Source organism: Balaenoptera borealis, assembly GCF_965194805.1.
Source record: "Balaenoptera borealis genome assembly, chromosome: 13".
NCBI lineage: Eukaryota > Metazoa > Chordata > Mammalia > Artiodactyla > Balaenopteridae > Balaenoptera > Balaenoptera borealis.
Genome location: NC_138870.1, coordinates 66,899,027 through 66,917,824, shown reverse-complemented (window position 1 = coordinate 66,917,824; position 18,798 = coordinate 66,899,027). Strand labels below are relative to the sequence as shown.

At 37.5% G+C, this 18,798-nt stretch overlaps 1 protein-coding gene and 1 long non-coding RNA gene across 5 annotated transcripts in view; one reads left to right on the top strand and one right to left on the bottom strand.

The window, feature by feature from the left end:
• Positions 1–18,798, bottom strand: part of SYT1 (synaptotagmin 1) — a 538,168-nt gene that overhangs the window by 180,528 nt on the left and 338,842 nt on the right. For all 3 annotated transcript variants that reach the window (XM_082351698.1, XM_082351697.1, XM_082351699.1), the window contains one exon: positions 17,187–17,369. In XM_082351698.1, the coding sequence (XP_082207824.1) occupies positions 17,187–17,352 (166 nt within the window). In that variant the 5' untranslated portion in view covers positions 17,353–17,369. The remainder of the gene's footprint in view (positions 1–17,186; positions 17,370–18,798) is intronic.
• LOC309609796 overlaps positions 1–18,798 on the top strand; it is a 289,307-nt gene that overhangs the window by 118,505 nt on the left and 152,004 nt on the right. The gene's annotated exons all lie outside the window — the stretch shown is intronic.

The following is an 18,798-nucleotide window of genomic DNA, read 5'->3' as shown; positions in this document are numbered from 1 at the left end:
ACTCTTTATGTGCACATCCTGTAGAATTCCCTTTTCTTGACTGTGAGCAAGACCTGTGATATGATGTTACTATATATGGCAAGGGTGAAGGGATTTGCCAATGCAATGAAGATCCTAAGTCAGTTGATTTTGAATTAATCAAAAGCAAGATTTTCCTGAGTGTGTTTGACTTAATCAGTTGAAAGCCCTTCAAGAGAGACTAGACCCTTCCTGAGGTGAGAGAGATGTTCTTCCACTTGCCTCGAAGAAGCAGACAGCCTATGGAAGGGGGCCTCTAGGAACTGAGAGTCTCAGTCCTACAACTGCAAGAAATGAATTCTTGCCAAAAATCTGAAGGAGCTTGGAAGAGGGGCCTGAGTCTCTCTTCCGGAGTCCAGGTGACACATAGATTGCAATCTTGTGAGACCCTGAGCAGAGGACTCAGTTAAACTGTGCCTGCATTCTTGACCCACGTAAACTGTGGGATAATAAATGTGTATTGTTTTTAGCTACCGAGTTTGTTGTAAGCTTTCATGCAGCAGTAGGAAACTAATATATCTCTCTGCAAACCAATTCTTTGCATGTATTTATAATAGTGAAACACAGACTCCAAAATTAATTCAGTAAGAAATTATTTAGTACCTACAGGAGCAAGATATATGAGAATGTCCTTTTCTGCCTCCCCCCACCAAAAACAAATTTTAGACTAACCTGGAAGAATAAGACAATTAGCTCTCACATAAGAACAAAATTGGCAAGTGCCATAGCATGAGGTTTATGGAAAGAACAGGGGAAGGGAGACTCTGATCAATGTAGTAGGAAAAATAGTGCAAACATATTGGTATGTGGTCTCAGCAACACTTTATAATCCCAGTGAATTAGTCACTTGAATGTATTGGGAAGAGTTTCTAACACTGAAGCTCTCAGTAGACTGTCACCAACTTTTCTGTCCCAGGTTTACAAGTAACTTCTGTTGCAAAAAAATTAGGAGAGATGTGTGATGGGGTGTGGATATGTGGTGGCATTCAGAAGGAGCCAGGAAAGAGTTCACTTTGCCTATGGTAATGACAGTCTCTGTCATTTCATCTCATTCTATTCCCTGCCTCAGCACTTATCCAGTTCCCCTTCATCCTGCTAAGTGCACGAGCCATCATTCTGTTTGTCCCATGATGGGAGAGAACAGTTCACACTCACTGCTTTCACTTTCTCACTCCTCTTTCTCACTTCTTAACTCCTCACCTCACACCCTGCAAGCCAGCATCTGATGCCAGCTCTCTAATGAAATGAGGCTTTCCAAGGTCAACAAAGAGCTCTACATCCACTGGCCTTTTCTCAAGCATAAGCTTCCATGATCTATTTGCAGCATTTGCCATGCCTGGATGTTTATATCTGTTATTATTTCTTCTGATCATCAAGAAAGAAAAAAAAATTAGTTGGACCCACACTCTGTTTTTAAAAATCCCATAAAGGTTTATGGTTTGCAGGATAAAGTATGACCTGTTTAGCCAAGCATTAAATATTCTCAAAAATGGGGTCACATGATTTGCATCAACATCATTTCAATGTGTCCTACAATTCAGTCACACCAAACCAAACTGTTAACCATCAAACTCTGTGATGGCACTCACGACTCATGTTGTTCAGTATGAAATGGCTTTCTGTCCAGTTCTTTGGTTGTATAAATCCTCTCTTTCAAGGCCTAATTCAAAAGGCACCTCTTTCTTTACTAACTCCTTCTGTTGCTCCTATACCATTTCTCCTTCCTTTGTGCTTTGCTTACTTGCACCCTTCTTTAATACTTATTTCATTATGCCCTGTACCAGAGTACATTTTGCTTAATATCTTTGAGATGCTTTACTCCTTTATAAAATTAAAATCATAAATACATACCCAACAAGGTTGTTATGAGGAATAACTGGTCAAATAATAATTTAATACATAGGTGAGGTCCTGTATTAATCACTCAAAAATACTGGTAATGATGATGACGATGATATCTGCTCCCTCTCCCCCACTATATTGAAAACATGGTAAGGGTAGATTGCATGCTTTAGTCATTTTTGTTTTCCCAAATTTCAAGCAGTACATTCAATACATTTCTTTTGAATCAAATTGGCTACTGTTTCTCAGAAAATTTTTACTTAGCTTCTATGACACTCTGCACTTCTGCTTTACCCACTACTCTCTGACAGCTCATTTATCCCGCCATCAATTTCACTACTCATCCATGACTTTTATATTTTAAGAATTTATCATTGACTCCCCCCGCCCCCATCCCACACATTCTTACTTATGACAACTATCCACTTTCACAACCTAAATTTATATGTGGTCAACTCCCCAAACCTCAATTTCCAATGCTGAACTCTCCCTTGCATTCCCCATTCCCTACAGGGCATCACTGGGGAATGATCACCCAGACACTCTGGAATTATATATATATATTTTTTCCTACACACCCTCAGATCCAGTTGCAGTGTCTGTCAACTGCATGTTCACAGAGTCTGAACATGTGTGCCTTCCTTTCCACATCAATTTATACTTTCATTATCTCTACTGTTCCTTCAGTTGCCTCCTTCCTGCCTGGTCCATCTCTCCAGGCTCTCCCCTTGTAATCTCTCCTGCCCACACACTGCTGTCAGATTGATGTTCCTAAAACAAAACTATAATTATGTTACTTCCATGTTTAAATATCTTGAATGGTTCCTGGCTCCTCTTTAACGATTTAATAAAGTCTAAACTCCTTAGCCTGATATTGATGGCCCTTTCTAACCTAATTCCAAATTACATTTCCAGGCTCATCTTTGATGACTCCTCTACACATTTCTACTGTCTTACACTGTTACTGTCTCTATGCATATCTTATCTCTCCTACTAGATTATAGGAATGATAACTTACTCTATTTTGTATTCTACAACCAAGCAATTCATCCACACCATACACATTTATTGACTGCCTATCCTTTGTAAGGCACATAGCATGTAGTCTAAAATATGAAAAAATGGGTCAAAGTCTGAGGCTGTCTTCTAAGAACTTAAAATCTAGTAAGGAAGATAAGATATGAGCATAATACTACATGGTAGAAGATAAGTATATTGAAAGAGTAAAATGGTTATTCAGGAGGAGCAAGACGGAAGAGCTGGCATTTGAATTGAGCCTTATCATTTAGGTTAGGAAGGCTTGGATATGCAGAGATGGGGGTAATGGCATTTCAAATGTAGGAACACCATGGACTGAGGTACAAAGGCAGGAAATGGAGGCATGTCTCTGGGGAACAGTGACTAGTTCAGTTCAAAGAAGTTGGAATGAGGTTGGGAAAGTAGGTTGGGGCTAGATTACAGAGGGTCTTGGATGCAGATAAAGGAGTTCAAAAATCAGCTAAGGGGGAAAGTACTAAAGGTTTCTGAGCAAAGGACTGGTGTGTTCAGAGCTCTAGGAAGAAACAGCTGGAAGATTTATGTACAATGGATTGGCCAACAGGGGAAGATGATTATGGGAAAATCTCTTAGGAGGTCCTAATAACTGTAATAAGATGGATGGCCCAAATAGAGAAGTGGCAGTGAGAATAGAGAGGAGAGAAGGCAGAGATTGAGGCAGTAGGACTTGTTACCTGGTTGGACAATGGGGACAAAAAGTGGGAAGAATCAAAGATGACGCTAGGGTTTTGAGCTTCAGGGTAGAGGTGTGTGTGTATTTCCTGGGGGGAAAAAGGAGGTGAGTTTAGTTGGGATATACTAAATTTCAATTTAGTAAAATATGCAAATGGCATATACAGATGAATGGATCTTAAAGAGAGCTTTAAAAATGAAATTCATTGTAGTTTTAATTTGCACTTCCCTAATGACTAAAAATGTTGAATGTAAATGATCATGCAGTTGATCCTTACATGAATTTATTGGTCATGTATATCTTCTTTGACTGAATATCTGTTCAAATCTTTGCTCATTTTTGTATTGGTTTGTAAGAGTTTTTTAAAAAAATATATTCCAGAAACAGCATCTTTGTCAAATATATGTATTGCAGATACTCTCTCTCAGTCTATGATTTACCTTTTTATTTTCTTTCTTTTTTTAAAAAATAAATAAATAAATAAATGTATGGCTGCGCTGGGTCTTTCTTGCTGCACGTGGGCTTTCTCTAGTTGCGGTGAGCGGGGGCTACTCTTTGTTGCGGTGCACGGGCTTCTCATTGCGGTGGCTTCTCTTGTTGCGGAGCACAGGCTCTAGGCGTGCGGGTTTCAGTAGTTGTGGCTCGTGGGCTCTAGAGCGCAGGCTCAGTAGTTGTGGTGCACGGGCTTAGTTGCTCCGTGGCATGTGGGATCTTCCCAGCCCAGGGCTCGAACCTGTGTCCCCTGCATTGGCAGGCAGATTCTTAACCACTGCACCACCAGGGAAGCCCCCTGCATTATTTTCTTAATGCTGCATTTCAAAAAAGCAGTCTTTACTTTTGAAGAAGTTTAATTTGTCAACTTTTTCTTTTATTGTTAATGGTTTTGGTGTCCTTTTAGGCAGACTATTGCTGGGTAGGGGAAATGGGGAGTTACTGGCCAAAGGGTACAAACTTCCAGTTATAAGATAAACAAGTTCTGAGGATCTAATGTACAGCATGGTGATTATAACTAATAATACTGTATTATACACTTGAAATTTGCTAAGAGTAGATCTTGAATGTTCTCAGCTCAAAAAAGAAATGGTAATTATATGATGAGATTGAAGTATTAGCTAATGCTATGGTGGTAATCATTTTGTATAAAATCAACACATTGTACAGTTTAAATTTATACAATGTTATATTATCGATTATATTTCACTAAAGCTGGGAAAAAAGAACTTTGCCTGTATCAAGACCATTGAATTATCTGCTATGTTTTCTAGAAGTTTTACAATTTTAATTTTTATGTTTAGATCTACAATCCATTTTGAGTTACCATTGGAAATGCACATTAAAACTACAATGATATACTCGATACCTGTAATACAATGGCTAAAATTAAAAAGACCAACAATGCCAAGTGTTGGCAAGGGCACAGGGCAACTAGAACCTTCATACATCACTGATGGGATGTAAATACCACAGTCATTTTAGGAAAAGTTTGGCAATTTTTTTTTTACATAAAGAAAAATAAATTCTATACTACTACTCAGCAGTTCCACATCTAGGTACTCCCCAAGAGAAAACATAAACATATTTCAACTCAAAGACTTGCACAAGAATATTTACAGCAGCTTTATCTTATGAGTTCCAAACTGAAAACAACCTAAACTTTCATTAATAGATAAGCAAATTGTGGATATCTATACAATGGAATACTGAGCAATAAAAAGAAATTTCGAATTACTGGTATATAAAAGAACATGGATGAATCTCAAAAACATTAGGCTCAGTGAAAGAAGCCAGATGCAAAAGACTACACAGTGCATAGTTCCATTTTTATGAAATGCTTGAACACTCAAAAATAATTTATAGTGACAGAAAGCAGATCAATTGTCACCTAGAACCAGGGCAGGAATTTCTGGAAAGGGACTAGAGGCATTTTTTTGAGGGGTGATTACATTTCATATACTTGTCAAAATGCACAAAGCTGTACATTTGCAGTGGGTGCATCTTATTGTATGTAAATCATTCCTTAATAAGGTTAATTTAACAGAAGGGGAGAGCTCAGTAAAGACATCAAGACTGGGAATTGAGTTTAGGGTATGATTTACATAAAGAGAATATTGAAAGTCCTGAAATTATGAAGAAATCATAGCAGTAGATGAATGCCAAAGGCAGATCCTTGGAAAGTACCTATCTGTTAGTGATTGAAGGAGGCAAAGAGAAAAAGAACACTCAAAAAGAAAAAGGATTAAAGTGTCAGGAACCAAGGGAGAAGAGAGTATCAGTAAGGGTAAGGTACATGGCACTGGGTGTCTGAGGCACATGGCACTGGGTATCCGTACAGACAGGTCCACTGTCCCAGGCGGAATGAATGGCCAAATCAGGGAATCCAGATAGAAGCAAAGGTGCATTGAGCTCCAATGGAGGATAAAAGCAGCAGAACTGACTTTGGGAAATGATCTGTTTTCCAGTAATTGAAGCACTGGTGAAATCACGTGGTGCTCAACTTTTAGAAAGATCATCAAACTCAAACTCTTACCAGAGTACCTGGGCTTTCACATCAGTAGCGTTGCTGTTAGAGGTGAAGGCTACGGAATGCAAAATAGCAAAACAGAGTCGCTACTGATGAGGACTTGGAAGACAGCCAGGTAAATCACATCAGAGCCACATTAACAGGTATGGAAAAGACAGGTGGATGGATGACAGCAGCTGTGGAAAGGTGAGGTGACATGCAACAGTTCCAATTAGTGTGGGCAGAAGATGGCTGGCAAGACCATTTTGAAGCACCACTTCAAATGATGTCCACCGTTGTGGCCTTATCGGCAGGAACAGTCCCCAAAAGACCAAAGGGCTGTGCTTTGTGTGGCTGATAAGTGAAACAGGGAGACTCATACAAGTTTCCTATAAACAGCTAGTCAGCAGAGAAAACCTCACAAAAGTACCCAGTGTGGGAAAAGCTGCTGTAACACAACACTTAGCGATACCTTTGAACTCTCTTGGTGAACGCACAGGAAACCGGGCTATGTGGCTCAGCAATCGTTAAGAGAAATGAGCTCATCTTGTTTCCTGGGCATTGCAGGACCATGCATTATTTTAAAAACTAAAACATGAAACTAGTATTAAGTCCCAGGTCTCCACTTGAATAAAAATACTTGCGGGGAGAACTGTGTACTCTGAGGACCAGTTGGGTGGCTGTTTGTATCTCAGTGATGAACCAGACGGGGCTGCCACCAGGCCAGAGAGAATCAGACAGTTCCTAACATTCTGATACAACACAGGCAAGGAGGAAAGAAAGCAAAACAGCAGATGACAAAGGCTGAGCAAAGGGAGAGAAAAATCAAAGGCGAGAAAAGATGATTGTGAAGGGCTGAGTGGTTGAGGGGAAAGCAAAAGGGATCTGGAGGGTGGCCCATCTTTAGTCCAGCATAATGTTGAATTTCACCTTTGATTATTATTATTACCCCTTTCCAGTGATACCCCTTTGGAAGCCCTTTTTTAAATAGATATATAATTGACATATAACATTATATTAGTTTCAGGTGTACAACATAATGATTCAATACTTGTATACGTTGTGAAATGATCACCCCAATAAGTCTAGTTACCATCCATCCCTACACACAGTTAGAAATGTTTTTTCCTTGCGATGAGAACTTTTAAGATCTCCTCTCTTAGCAACTTTCAAATATACAATACAGTGTTATTAACTGTAGTCACCATGCTGTAACTTACTTCCCCATCCGTCCGTCATGACTGATCGATTTTATAACTGGAAGTTTGTACCTTTTGACCCCCTTCACCCATTTTCCCCACCCCACTGCCTGCCTCTGGCTTCTGCCAATCTGTCCTCTGTATCTATGATTGGAAGTCCTTTTCTTGTTAATATAATTATGTAGGATCTTTTGAGCTAAAGGAGAATAATAATTCTGCCTACTATGAGCCAAATTTTGCGCTGAGGTTGGAGACACAAAGATGAAAAGACAGTGTTCTGATCTCATGTAGACTGGTTCATATTAAGAGAGAAAACACAAAAGTAAAATAGAAAGTAAACATTATGAACATATGTAAAGCCCAGACTTATTACAGAGGGAGAATTGCTGATGAATATTAGATTACGGGATTGGTAGCATGAGGAAAGGAAGACCTTTATAAAAGAGTTGAGTTCTTAGGCATAACTAAAAGTAGTCCAGCTAGAGAAGCAGTGGCCAGCAAGCAATTTCAGGCAGAGGAGAGAGTTTGTGTAAAGACCTGGAAGCATGGGACGATGTGGATAATAAATTCAGTAACTCTAAGAGTCTCTGTATTGACGAAACAAACTGTGTGAGGGTGAATAATTGCCGATGAGACTGGAATGTATGCAAAAACCGTATCATATCTTACAATACTGTTGATGTCTTGCTAAGACAGTTTAATTTAGAGGTCCTTCTGGTAGAAAAATTCTGAGCCTGTAATGCTACTGAAGCCAGAAACAAGTTAAAATGATGTGCTTTAGTTTAGTTCCTAAGCATGGCATACACAGCCTAGCACACAGTAGGAGCTATATAAATAGGCATTAGGAGTTTACGAATTTTGAACATGGCCCATGTTATATTCCAGACAATGTTTAAAGCACTTTATGTATATTAATACTTTACTTCTCACACCTTCCCAGAGGTAAGTACTATTATTATCCTCATTTTACAGAGAAATTAAATGATTTGCCCAAGGTCGTGTAGTAGTAATGGCAGAATTGGGACTTTGAACCAAGGCAGAACAACTCCAGAGCTCACTCTCTGGCCTTTTATTGTAGCAAACAATGCTCCCCTACTGCGGGTTAATAACTAATACTGGACCAGAGCCTCTGAGTGACTAATTTAGAATTATGGTCAAAGTCTTAAAACTTAAGACTACTGAAGTGTACAGAAGAATCCAGGGGCTAATATTTATATAACAGCAGTGTTTTTAATCTACTGCAATAGTTTACTGATTTTAAAGAATCTGATCCAAATCCTTATGAAGAAAAATTATTGCAATAAAATTTTACTTTCAAGGCATTGAACCATGTAACTCTATCAAGTTTATTACCATGAGATCCTGGCTCTTTTCTAAGTTTTTGTGGACAGGTACACACTCCTTTCCGTAAATGGCATAATTGTTAGTCAGATATATTTCTATTATTTGTAGCTTACTGTTGCCTTTTAAAAAAACTTGTATGTATGTAAAAAGCTTGAAAGAGAAAAAGGCAGAGGGTTGAAGTGATTTTGAGATTCCTCCAGGACAGTGGTTTCAATGAGAGTGTTGCTTGGTGAGGAAACTTTTAAATGGGCCAATATCTTCTTAATCTTTATTTCAAAGTTATCTAAGTTCACTTAAAAGGCAGACTGAGGAGGCATGTGGACTGAGAAGATAACAAGTTCAAATCTCTTTATTCCAGTATTCTCAGAAATGGAAATCAAAACAAAGAAAAATAAAGCCGAGTGCTAAAAAGATAATGGCACATGGCATAATTTCCCTCTGGTTTCCGCTTCTAAATTCTTTATCTAATTTAATAGAAACTGGCACAAACCTGACAGGTCAGCAGTGCAATAAAAGATCTACATAGTCATTAGAATAGGAGAAAAAGCAGTCTCTCAGCTTCTTTCCTTTTGCCATTTTCTTTATAGATTTGCATTTATAGTCACACTTCCCTGAGTGAAAATGTAGCCTGTATTTTGACATGCAACTGCTATGTGGTGAGAAATAGATGTTTAAAATTATTTTTAAATGTATTTATCTATTGGTACAGTATTTCAGCAAGGTGATTCCTGAGCTATTTTTAATCTATGTCCAAAATATTGTTCACTCCCCTTATTTTTCTTAGGTGTGTTTACTTAATATCTTTGAAATGCTAATGGAATATAGCTAAATAAGGTCTAGAAACTTCACTGAGATCTTAACTTCACTTGGTGGCTTAAGGTGCTTACTGTTACTCTGTATTACCTACGCTTTGGAAGCTTATAAAATCTCACAACATTAGTTAATTTTAAAGGCATGAATTTCTTGGGGGAATTTTCTGCATAATAGGCTTCCAAGAGGGAAACAAAATTCAAGGACACATTTAAACAACCTTCCTGAAATACAGCATCAGTAGCATATAATTTTGTTAGGTTTATACATTGAATACAGGATGTTGATAGAGTCAGATTACACACTTGCTCTTTAAAATCAGTAGTATAACGAGTATTTTATAACAATCCTTTTACTCAGAGTAAATAATAGATAATACAACATACCCACATAAATTTTACAAATCAATAAAATGTGCTAACTATAATAGAGGAGAAATAATAAAGTAATTTGTAATGAAATAATTCACAGTTCACTGTAAAAATCTTCAGACAGAACTTTACTAGAAGACACGATGAAGTAATCAAATGCTTGCAACTGCTCAAAGGGATGTTTGGAATTAGAGAAATAAGACAGAAGATTTGCAAAAAGTCAGGAGCAAGTGAAAGTTCAGAGGTTAGGAAAACATTAGAATAAAAGCTAGAATATTCAGTTTATATCAGAGCCACGCAAAAAACACTTTCACATTGTATGTCAAGTCATTCTAGGTTCAGATAATTATAAACAGGGGTTCCTTCTATATATGCACATCCCAGGGAGATTGTGAAATTTGTGCAGAATGTGGAACAGTTTTTCATTATGCGAAACTGTCTCACGTGTTGGAAGATGTGTAGGTTCCCGGGCCCAGGGCCTCTAAATGCCAGTAGCTGCCCCTCATGCCCATTTTTCAGCACAATAAAAACGGCCCAACGAATGTTCATAATATCCTGTAGGGGGCAGTGCCAACTCAAAATTTTAAGAACCAAACTGACTTTCTGCCCTAGGATTAACTTTTTCATGGTAACTCTTAATACACACACATTGAATTCACATTGTACTTACATATACACATATGCATTTCCTACATTTTGAATCAGAGTTAAACTTGAAAAATGATATAACTAAACTAAACTAAACCGTTTATTGAGTGTAAGCATGAATCACTACATCGTGCTGTGAACAGCAACCCTTATCGCTAAGTGTCCTTGTTCCAAATAGATTCCTTCAGCATTGCACTGATGAAGTCACTCAATATTGCAAAGCACTTGCTCTGAAAATAGCACTCATCAGCATTGTAACTTTTTTCTCATAGATATTTCAATTTAGTAGAGGTTAACAATGAATAATTTCACTTAACATTTCAGCCAGTGCTTTTCTGAAGTGTGAGAAGTACTGAGTCAACAGATGAGAGCTGAAGCTGAGTCAGTGGATGATATTTGAGGAGTTCATCTATACAATGCAACAGAATCTAACTCTTAGTACTTAGGTAGCAATGGATTATTTATTCACATGACAGTGTTAGAGTGAGTCCAATAAAAGAAATGCAGAAACATAAAGTGAATAAACACTTGCCTTTCAAGCCAAGGAGAAACTCTGATTTAGTACTAAACTTGTATTCCAAGTATTCAGTTAGTAAAACAAATAACAAGAGATGAACATCAAATACCAACCAGTATCTCTGAACAGGCACATAGAGCCCTAAGAGTTTCAAGTCAGTGGAGATAAGCAACAGTGGAGGTGATTTGCAGTCTTTGTGACATATTGTGAAGGCAAAAAACTGCAAAAATTTTCCTGACACAGCCCTGCACCTACAATCTGCACCATGTGTGCCTTACTAGGCTTCAGCTTTCTTATCTGTAAAATGGGAATAATAATTATTCACACCTAGTAGAGATTTTACAGGGCAGAATGGAGGTTGATTTCACAGAATGCACAGCCCTTGCTTCCATGCTAAGTGCTCAATGAACGTTGGCAGTCGTTACAATAATTATTGTTCTTCACATGCTGTGTATTACTGTATGTTCCTAAGGGTTCTCTTCCTACGTTTCTTGAAATTATCTTCTTGAATTAACATTGTGTTCTTGACACTAACATATGGCAGTAGCATTATATTCATTCTGCAGCCCCATGAGGGAAAACAAAGTTACTGGACTGCATTTTTCCTCATGGATGAATATTTGCTTATGCCATATTTAACCAATCATATCACTACTGGATGTTGAGTTTCACTGGTTATTGCTGTGAGGGGTAACACTGATATATCTACCACTTGTTGAGGCCACTGCCTTCAAACTGTGTTCCATACAGCCAGGTGTCTTTGTAGCTGCTAATAAACCTTGGGAGCGTGAGTGAGGAAGATGCCTTTACTCACCAAGGCAGCTCTGACTTGCTGTACAGAGGTTTCTGTATAATATTTTATTTGAACAAAGGGATCCTTGGCTAAAATGTTTGAAAACTGTTGCTTTCTAGATCATAGTTTCTGCAAGCATGGCACAAGAACCACAGTATTCGGTGTAATGTTAATATTTGTAAGATGGCAATACCTATAGTTTAGTTTCTAGCATGGTAGCAGATACTTTCAAAGTATGGGGGATACGAATGCGTGTAAGAAATTGTCCCTGCCTCTGAGGAGTTTACATTTCAGTGAGAAAGACAGATATAACCAAACAAAACAAGGTAACCAAGACAAAGATTTTAATGAAGAGCTTTGAAGGCTGGAGGATGACTCAAACAATTCTGCTTTGGGAAATGAGGGAACTTCTCATCTAAATGGTAACATCTGAACTGGTTGAGTGATTAAAAAAAAAGAAAAAAGAAAAAAGAACCTGTCAGGGTTAATTGGGTAAAGGGAATCCAGGAAGAGAGAAAAGCAAAGTGCTGGCTGGTTTTGAGAGGTTTTTTAGGAGGGGATTTCACAGGACTTAAATGAATGCAGGTGTGGAATTGGAGGTGCAATAGCTCAGGGAGACAAGGATAATAGTGAAATTTCTTACCTGAATAGCCAGGGGAATGAGATGGCCCAGGGAAAGCATGGAGAATAAGACTGCAACAGGATTAAAAATGGAACCCTGGAAACCATGACATCTACCACTTCAGGGAAGGAAAGGTAATGAAAAGGGAGGACCAGTCAATGAATGAGAATAAGGAGGGAGGGAAGGAAGAGGAGGAAATGAGAGTAGACTCCTGGAAATCAAGATTTTTCAGATGATGACCGCTGGTCATAATGACAACACAGAAATATCTGACTAAATGAAGGTTGACAATCACCGTCATAATTGTGCAAAAGGAAGTACCTGGTGACCATTTTAATAGTACTTGACGATGCAGATCAGAGCAGAAGAAGCTGAGTTGTTAATGGAAGTTGAAGAAATAGATGTCAGGATCTAGGTTATGGTTTCCAATCAGTTTGATGTAGATATGAAGGAGGAAGTGAGAATGGTGGGTGATGGAGGAGGTAAGGGAAGAAGAAAATCTTAGAGCATGAAAGAAGGAAACTGACATTTCTGAATCACCTACGATGCATAGAATTTCACTAGGCACTTGCAAATATGTGGACTTTTTTGAGCATACCTGTAGGCTAAAAGGAATGAGGGAGTAAGAAAATGAAATTACAAAGGAAAAAAAGAAAATTAGAGATGATGGGAAGAGGAAACACCAAGAAGGAATCTGTCTTTCCTAGAACAGGCATCCTTGGAATGTGTTTAAAGAAGGCAATACTTGAATATTTGGCTGCAAATTTTCTGGAATTTTCTCAATTTGGGTGTCTGACCTGAATAGAGGGCTTTTCTGAAAGAGAAATAGACTTGCTAAAAATGACAACTAGACTCTAATAATAGCTAACACTTATAGGATGTTTACTCTGTGCCAGACACTCTAAGCCCTTCCTATGCATTGATGCCTTTACCCAACTACCGGATGATGGAGATATTATTTTTAATCCCCATTTTATACCAGCAGAAACTGAAGCACAGAAAGATGAAATAATTCCCGAGGTCACAGAGCTAGGATGTGGCAGAGCTAAGATTTGAACCCATGTAGTCTGTAACCAAAGCTTGTGTTTTTAATCCCTGTGTTAAACTGTCTATCCAATAGTATTTCTGCACAAATTACATAACTACCCTTAGCCCACTTGCTCTTATTCTAGACTCAGAGTCAAGTTCTGGCTATTTGGTTTTCTGCTGTGCTTCAGGAAAGTTGCACTTGACTTCAGGAAGCTCATGAATATCAAAACCTTAATCACAGCTATTTGGATGACACGAGTTCATGCTTTACAAACCAACCATGGCCCTAGTCATATTAAAATCAAAGTTGCAAAATAAAGAAACATTCTGAAAAACCTTGTCTGCTTCATTTAGATAACAGTGTGCAGAATGAATTGAAAGATTGAAATGCTCAGCATTTACCATTTACTTTTCCTTTTTTTATTTGACACCCCATAGTGTTGTGGATGATATCATCAGGCAATTTGGTTTGAATATGCTCCGTGCTGGACTCTGCAGATTACCCAACTAATGACATGCACACTCCTTGCCATTGTGATACCTCTCTTTTCACAAGTGGGAATTTCAAGTGACAGACTAAAGCTGTTTGCTATCAATTTTGCAAAAAACACATCTGCCAGAGAGCCAAGATTTAGTTCAGAGACGGAAATCAATTAATATTCTAATTTGTTACCTGTCATTAGCATCACCGTATTATGCCAAGTCAGAAGTGATAACCTTTATATATAACATATGCTCCTAAAGGAATTTGATTTAGGGATCTGTTTCATTTCTGTTGAGTGTTGCTCCCTGTGTATAAATCCCATTAGAAATTTCAATTACACGGGCAGTAAAAATTGTGATGGATTAAAATGAAAGTGGAAAATTCGCAGTTACAATATTTATCATAAACCTGCATGGCTGTATTTATGATTTAGTTTTTCTAAACTTATTTACCAAACCGTTTAAAAATTTTAGGTATTTCAGTTGTTTCTTCCCATTAAATCAAGGAGAGAGCCAGCAACATAATATTTCTAGAGATGTTACCTAGATCCTCTGACATTCTATTGTTTTAGGTTGCTGGTCAAAAGCAAATCTCCATGGAGGAAGGCTGATTTCCTGGGCTAATTCCCAGTGCCCAAGAAAGAAACACAGGAATGGGATAGTGGCTTGGGAAGAAGGAATGAAATAAGATTAGCCAAGGGAAAGAAAAAAAATGAAGGGAGAGTTGCATAGATATTTTTTCCCAGCTGATTCTTTTCCTGCTGATGCACAGGGAAGAAAGTATAAAGTAATAGCTGGCACTAAGTGGAGAAGGCTAAAAGATGGAGTTATGACTATAAATATGGAAACAACTTGTTTTTTCAATGTGAATGACGCAGTCAAGCATTGAAATGATGCTTTCTTTGGTGTTAGAAATTAAATTTTAAAAATTTATTGTAGTTGATTTACAATGTTGTGTTAATTTCTACTCTACAGCAAAGTGATTCAGTTATACATATTTATACATTCTTTTCCATATTCCTTTCCATTATGGTTTATCACAGGGTATTGAATATAGTTCCCTATGCCATACAGTAGGGCGTTGTTGTTTATCTTAAAATTTTTTCATATGCTTTAAATTTTCAGCATCTTAAGCCCTCAAAATCTAAGAGTGGGGGGCTCAGCATGTAAGTTAAATCAACATTGATTCATTCATTAATTCACTCAACAAATAGATATTGTGTGCCCCGTATATACTAAGGATCACCAGGGATGAAACTATGCATAGAACAGACCCAAATTCTTGCCCTCATAGAGGTTACATTATTTTGGAGAGAGCCAGAGCAATTGAAAAACAGATAATAAAATACATAGCATTTCAGATGGTGCTAAGTAATACAGCGAGAAATAAAGCAAGGGAGAGGGCAGGAAATGCTGGCAAAGATTGGGTGGGGTAAATGGGTTAGAATTTTAAGTAACATGGTTGGGGAAGTCCTAATTAAGAAGATGCTATTGGGTGAAGGCCTAAAGGAGATGAGAGAATGGGTGTGTGGATACACGGGGAACATTAAATCTCACTGTTATCAACATTGCCATTGCTTCTCATATTGTTTACTCTTCCAGAGAAGGAAAGGGTGTTGAAGACAAGGCAGAATATGCGTTTGATTTGGTGGTGTTCTTTTCTTTCTCTGCTTCCCTCTAACACATTTCTTTTAGAGCAAGCATTTCGATAAAATATTCAAGTGAGAGTTTGCCCCCATGACAGATGCATTTGGTTTTTGCCCTGTAGTTATGACTTCAAAGTCATATCAAAAGATACCCAAATCAGTCCATCAGCTCAGCAGCAGAGCAAGGAAGAGAACCTGAGAGCCTGTGTTTCCCATCCTAGGGATCGCTCTGTTGGACCATCTCCATCTTCCCTGGGTTATGGAGATTCATGCTGGGAATGGAAATTGCTGACAACTGAGCTAAGAGTGTCTCTCAGATGCACTTGGATTTGTTAAAGGTGGACAAACAGATGAACAAGTTGTTAATTCCTGGGAGGATAAGAAATTGATTCCCTGTACTTTTCATTTAGTTTCTCAATGTCCTTATAGAATAACTCTTATAACTTTGGTAAATCTCTCATCTAGATGATTGCAACAGCCTGCTTTATCTTCTGTCCTTGCCCCTCTAAGCACATTTTCAACACAAGCACATTTTCAAGAGTGATTTTTAAGAAAAACCTACGGCAGATCATAGGATACCTCTGCTCAGAATGTTGAGAAGGCATTTTATCTCACTCAGAGTAAAACCCAGGTTCCTTAGAACAATTCACTAGGCTCCAAATAACAGGGCCTCAGGTTTGTCTTCTGCCATCCTCTACCTTGTGTTATTCTACCGAAGGCACACTGAGCTCCTTGCCATTCCAGGCAGATTCTTGCCTAAGGGCCTTTGTATATCACAGGTTTTAGAACTTTCTCCCCTACTTCCTCCAGGTTTCCTTACAAAGGAAATTAACTCAGATAATACTAAAAAATAATGACCTTTTACCCTCTACCACCTTCCCTTTCCCACTTACTCTCCTCCTGTTTCCTTATATTATTTACCATTCTGTGATGTATCATATACATTTGCCTCCTTACTGATTATTTCTTTTCCCCCACTAGAATATAAGCTTTGTGAGGGCCAAAACTTACTTTCCCAGAACCTAGAGAAGTGTCTGGTGCATAGTAAATGTTCATCTCTGAAGAAAAAAGACCAACCTGTAGTTTATGATTTAAATTCAGTGGCACTGGTTGGACTTAGTGCTATACCCACACAAATAAACTTAGGTCCAGGTTATTGTTTCTTTCCCAATGACAACAAAGAAAATGTTAAAAAGTGTGCAAAAGCTTTTGAAATATTAACAGATGAGTGAAAGAAAACCAAACTTGTAATAATGGGAAAGTACATTTTAGCCATTGCTTAGGAATAATCTTTACAGTGGAATGATTTCATAAATACAAATCTAAACTACACAACACATAAACGTTAACATTCTCTGGAGAAAGAGACATTGAAGAAGATTAAAAAAAGAGCCCACCTACATTAAACACAAGATAGTTTTTTTTATAAATTGGATTTTCATGTATTAAGTATATTTAAATCCTTAAGAAGAATATTCCATGTCCAAGAATATTCCATTTTATTTTTGGAATACTACCATTCCAATAATAAAAAATCAAATGTACACTTAGGTTAAGAGGAATTCTTTTTCTCCCGATGGGTACGCTGATTTTCAACCATTTATTTTTACGCAAGCAACAATATACAATACTCACATGGAATTTTATGCAACTCATTCATAAACTTCTCCTTCAGCTTAGAAAAGCCATCCTCCTTTCCTTCCCCAGGACTGGCTGACTCTGTGGCATTATTTGGTAGAACAGTTGCTGCAGTGGTGATTGGCGGGGCAGCTAGGGCCTCATGATGACTCTCGCTCACCATTTTAGGTTCAGGTGAAACTGTGAGGGGAGGGAAGCAAAAAAAAAAGAACAACTCAAACTGGTTTAACTGACCCCACATCAGAGCTATTCTAGAGATGAAAAAACATCAGAGGGCACACCTGCTCACTGGGTAAATAGCCTGTCATTAGCATATTACTTTATGTTGGTTCATGAAATATTTATGGAACCACAGAGAAGGTTCTTCCCCAGAAGGTAAGACCAGACATAGTTATTGAAAGCATTTTCTCCTAACAATAAAATGAAACTGTCAAATCTATTAGTTACTTATACAGGCAATTATTTGCTATATAGATTTAACTTTTTAACTCATATCCTACTGAAATGTCCATGAAACAATTGCTGACAACATACCTGCTCTATACTCTAAATGTTTTGCGTTTTCGAAAAGGAGAGACCAAATATTTATATTGGAAGTGTTGATAAATTATAAATGATAGCACATTCAAAATGTTAGTAAATTTTAAAATGGTTGTAAAGAATATTATTGTAACATTGATACGCTAAGATTCCTGAATGTTATACAGAAATTAGTTCTTGAATCTCATTTATTGATAGTATGCTTTCTGCCCAGTTATGTTTTTTTGACATTTACTGTAGATAATACTATGATCAATAATTCACTTGTCTTGCTGGGTGAATTTTTGAAGCCACTGTAAATGTGGCATGATTGACTATATAGACCGAGGTGCTGATGATAAAACATGACTTTAATTATTTCAGTTTATTTAGTTTGATTATATTATTGAATTATATAATTAATATAAATTATTAAATTTATTCAATTATTTAAAATGTTATCTTCAAAATATTTTAAAAAATGAATCCTTAAGGTAGTCAGTGAAAAAATCTTAGCCTTGAATACAGAAAACAGTTCTAGTTTTCTTCACTAGCTAAATGAAGTTTGACAAGGCATTAAACTTCTTAATTTATGCATCTTTTGAAATATGAAGAATCGAAACCTGCCCTGCCTAGATTTTTCTTAAGTATATGTGAAGTGCTGTATAAATGTAAGGAAGGTCTTCTAAAGGGGTACAAATGAAGTCATATTCTCCAATCTAAACGTATTCTGGACTTAAATACTTTTATCGTGTGATGTGAGTTTTCAGACTGTGCTGGTGAGAGTGGACATGATTTGGGGCAGAAATAGATAAATACAAATTGGCCTGGGCCTAACTTCACAGTCTCAGCAGGAAAGTTGATGGACCCATAAAGCCCTTTTGAGTTGCAAAGAAATGGAAATAACGAGCAAGCAGATAAAGGATTTTTATAGACTTCAAACCTTCTGTGCATTAATTACGCCTACTTACATATTTAGTGAGAGTACAGTTGAAAGTAGAATAATCTCAAATATATGGGATTTATTAAAATCTTAATCGAAATCTAGAGATTTTGGGTCTCCTGAAAGGAGATCATGGATGAGGCTGAG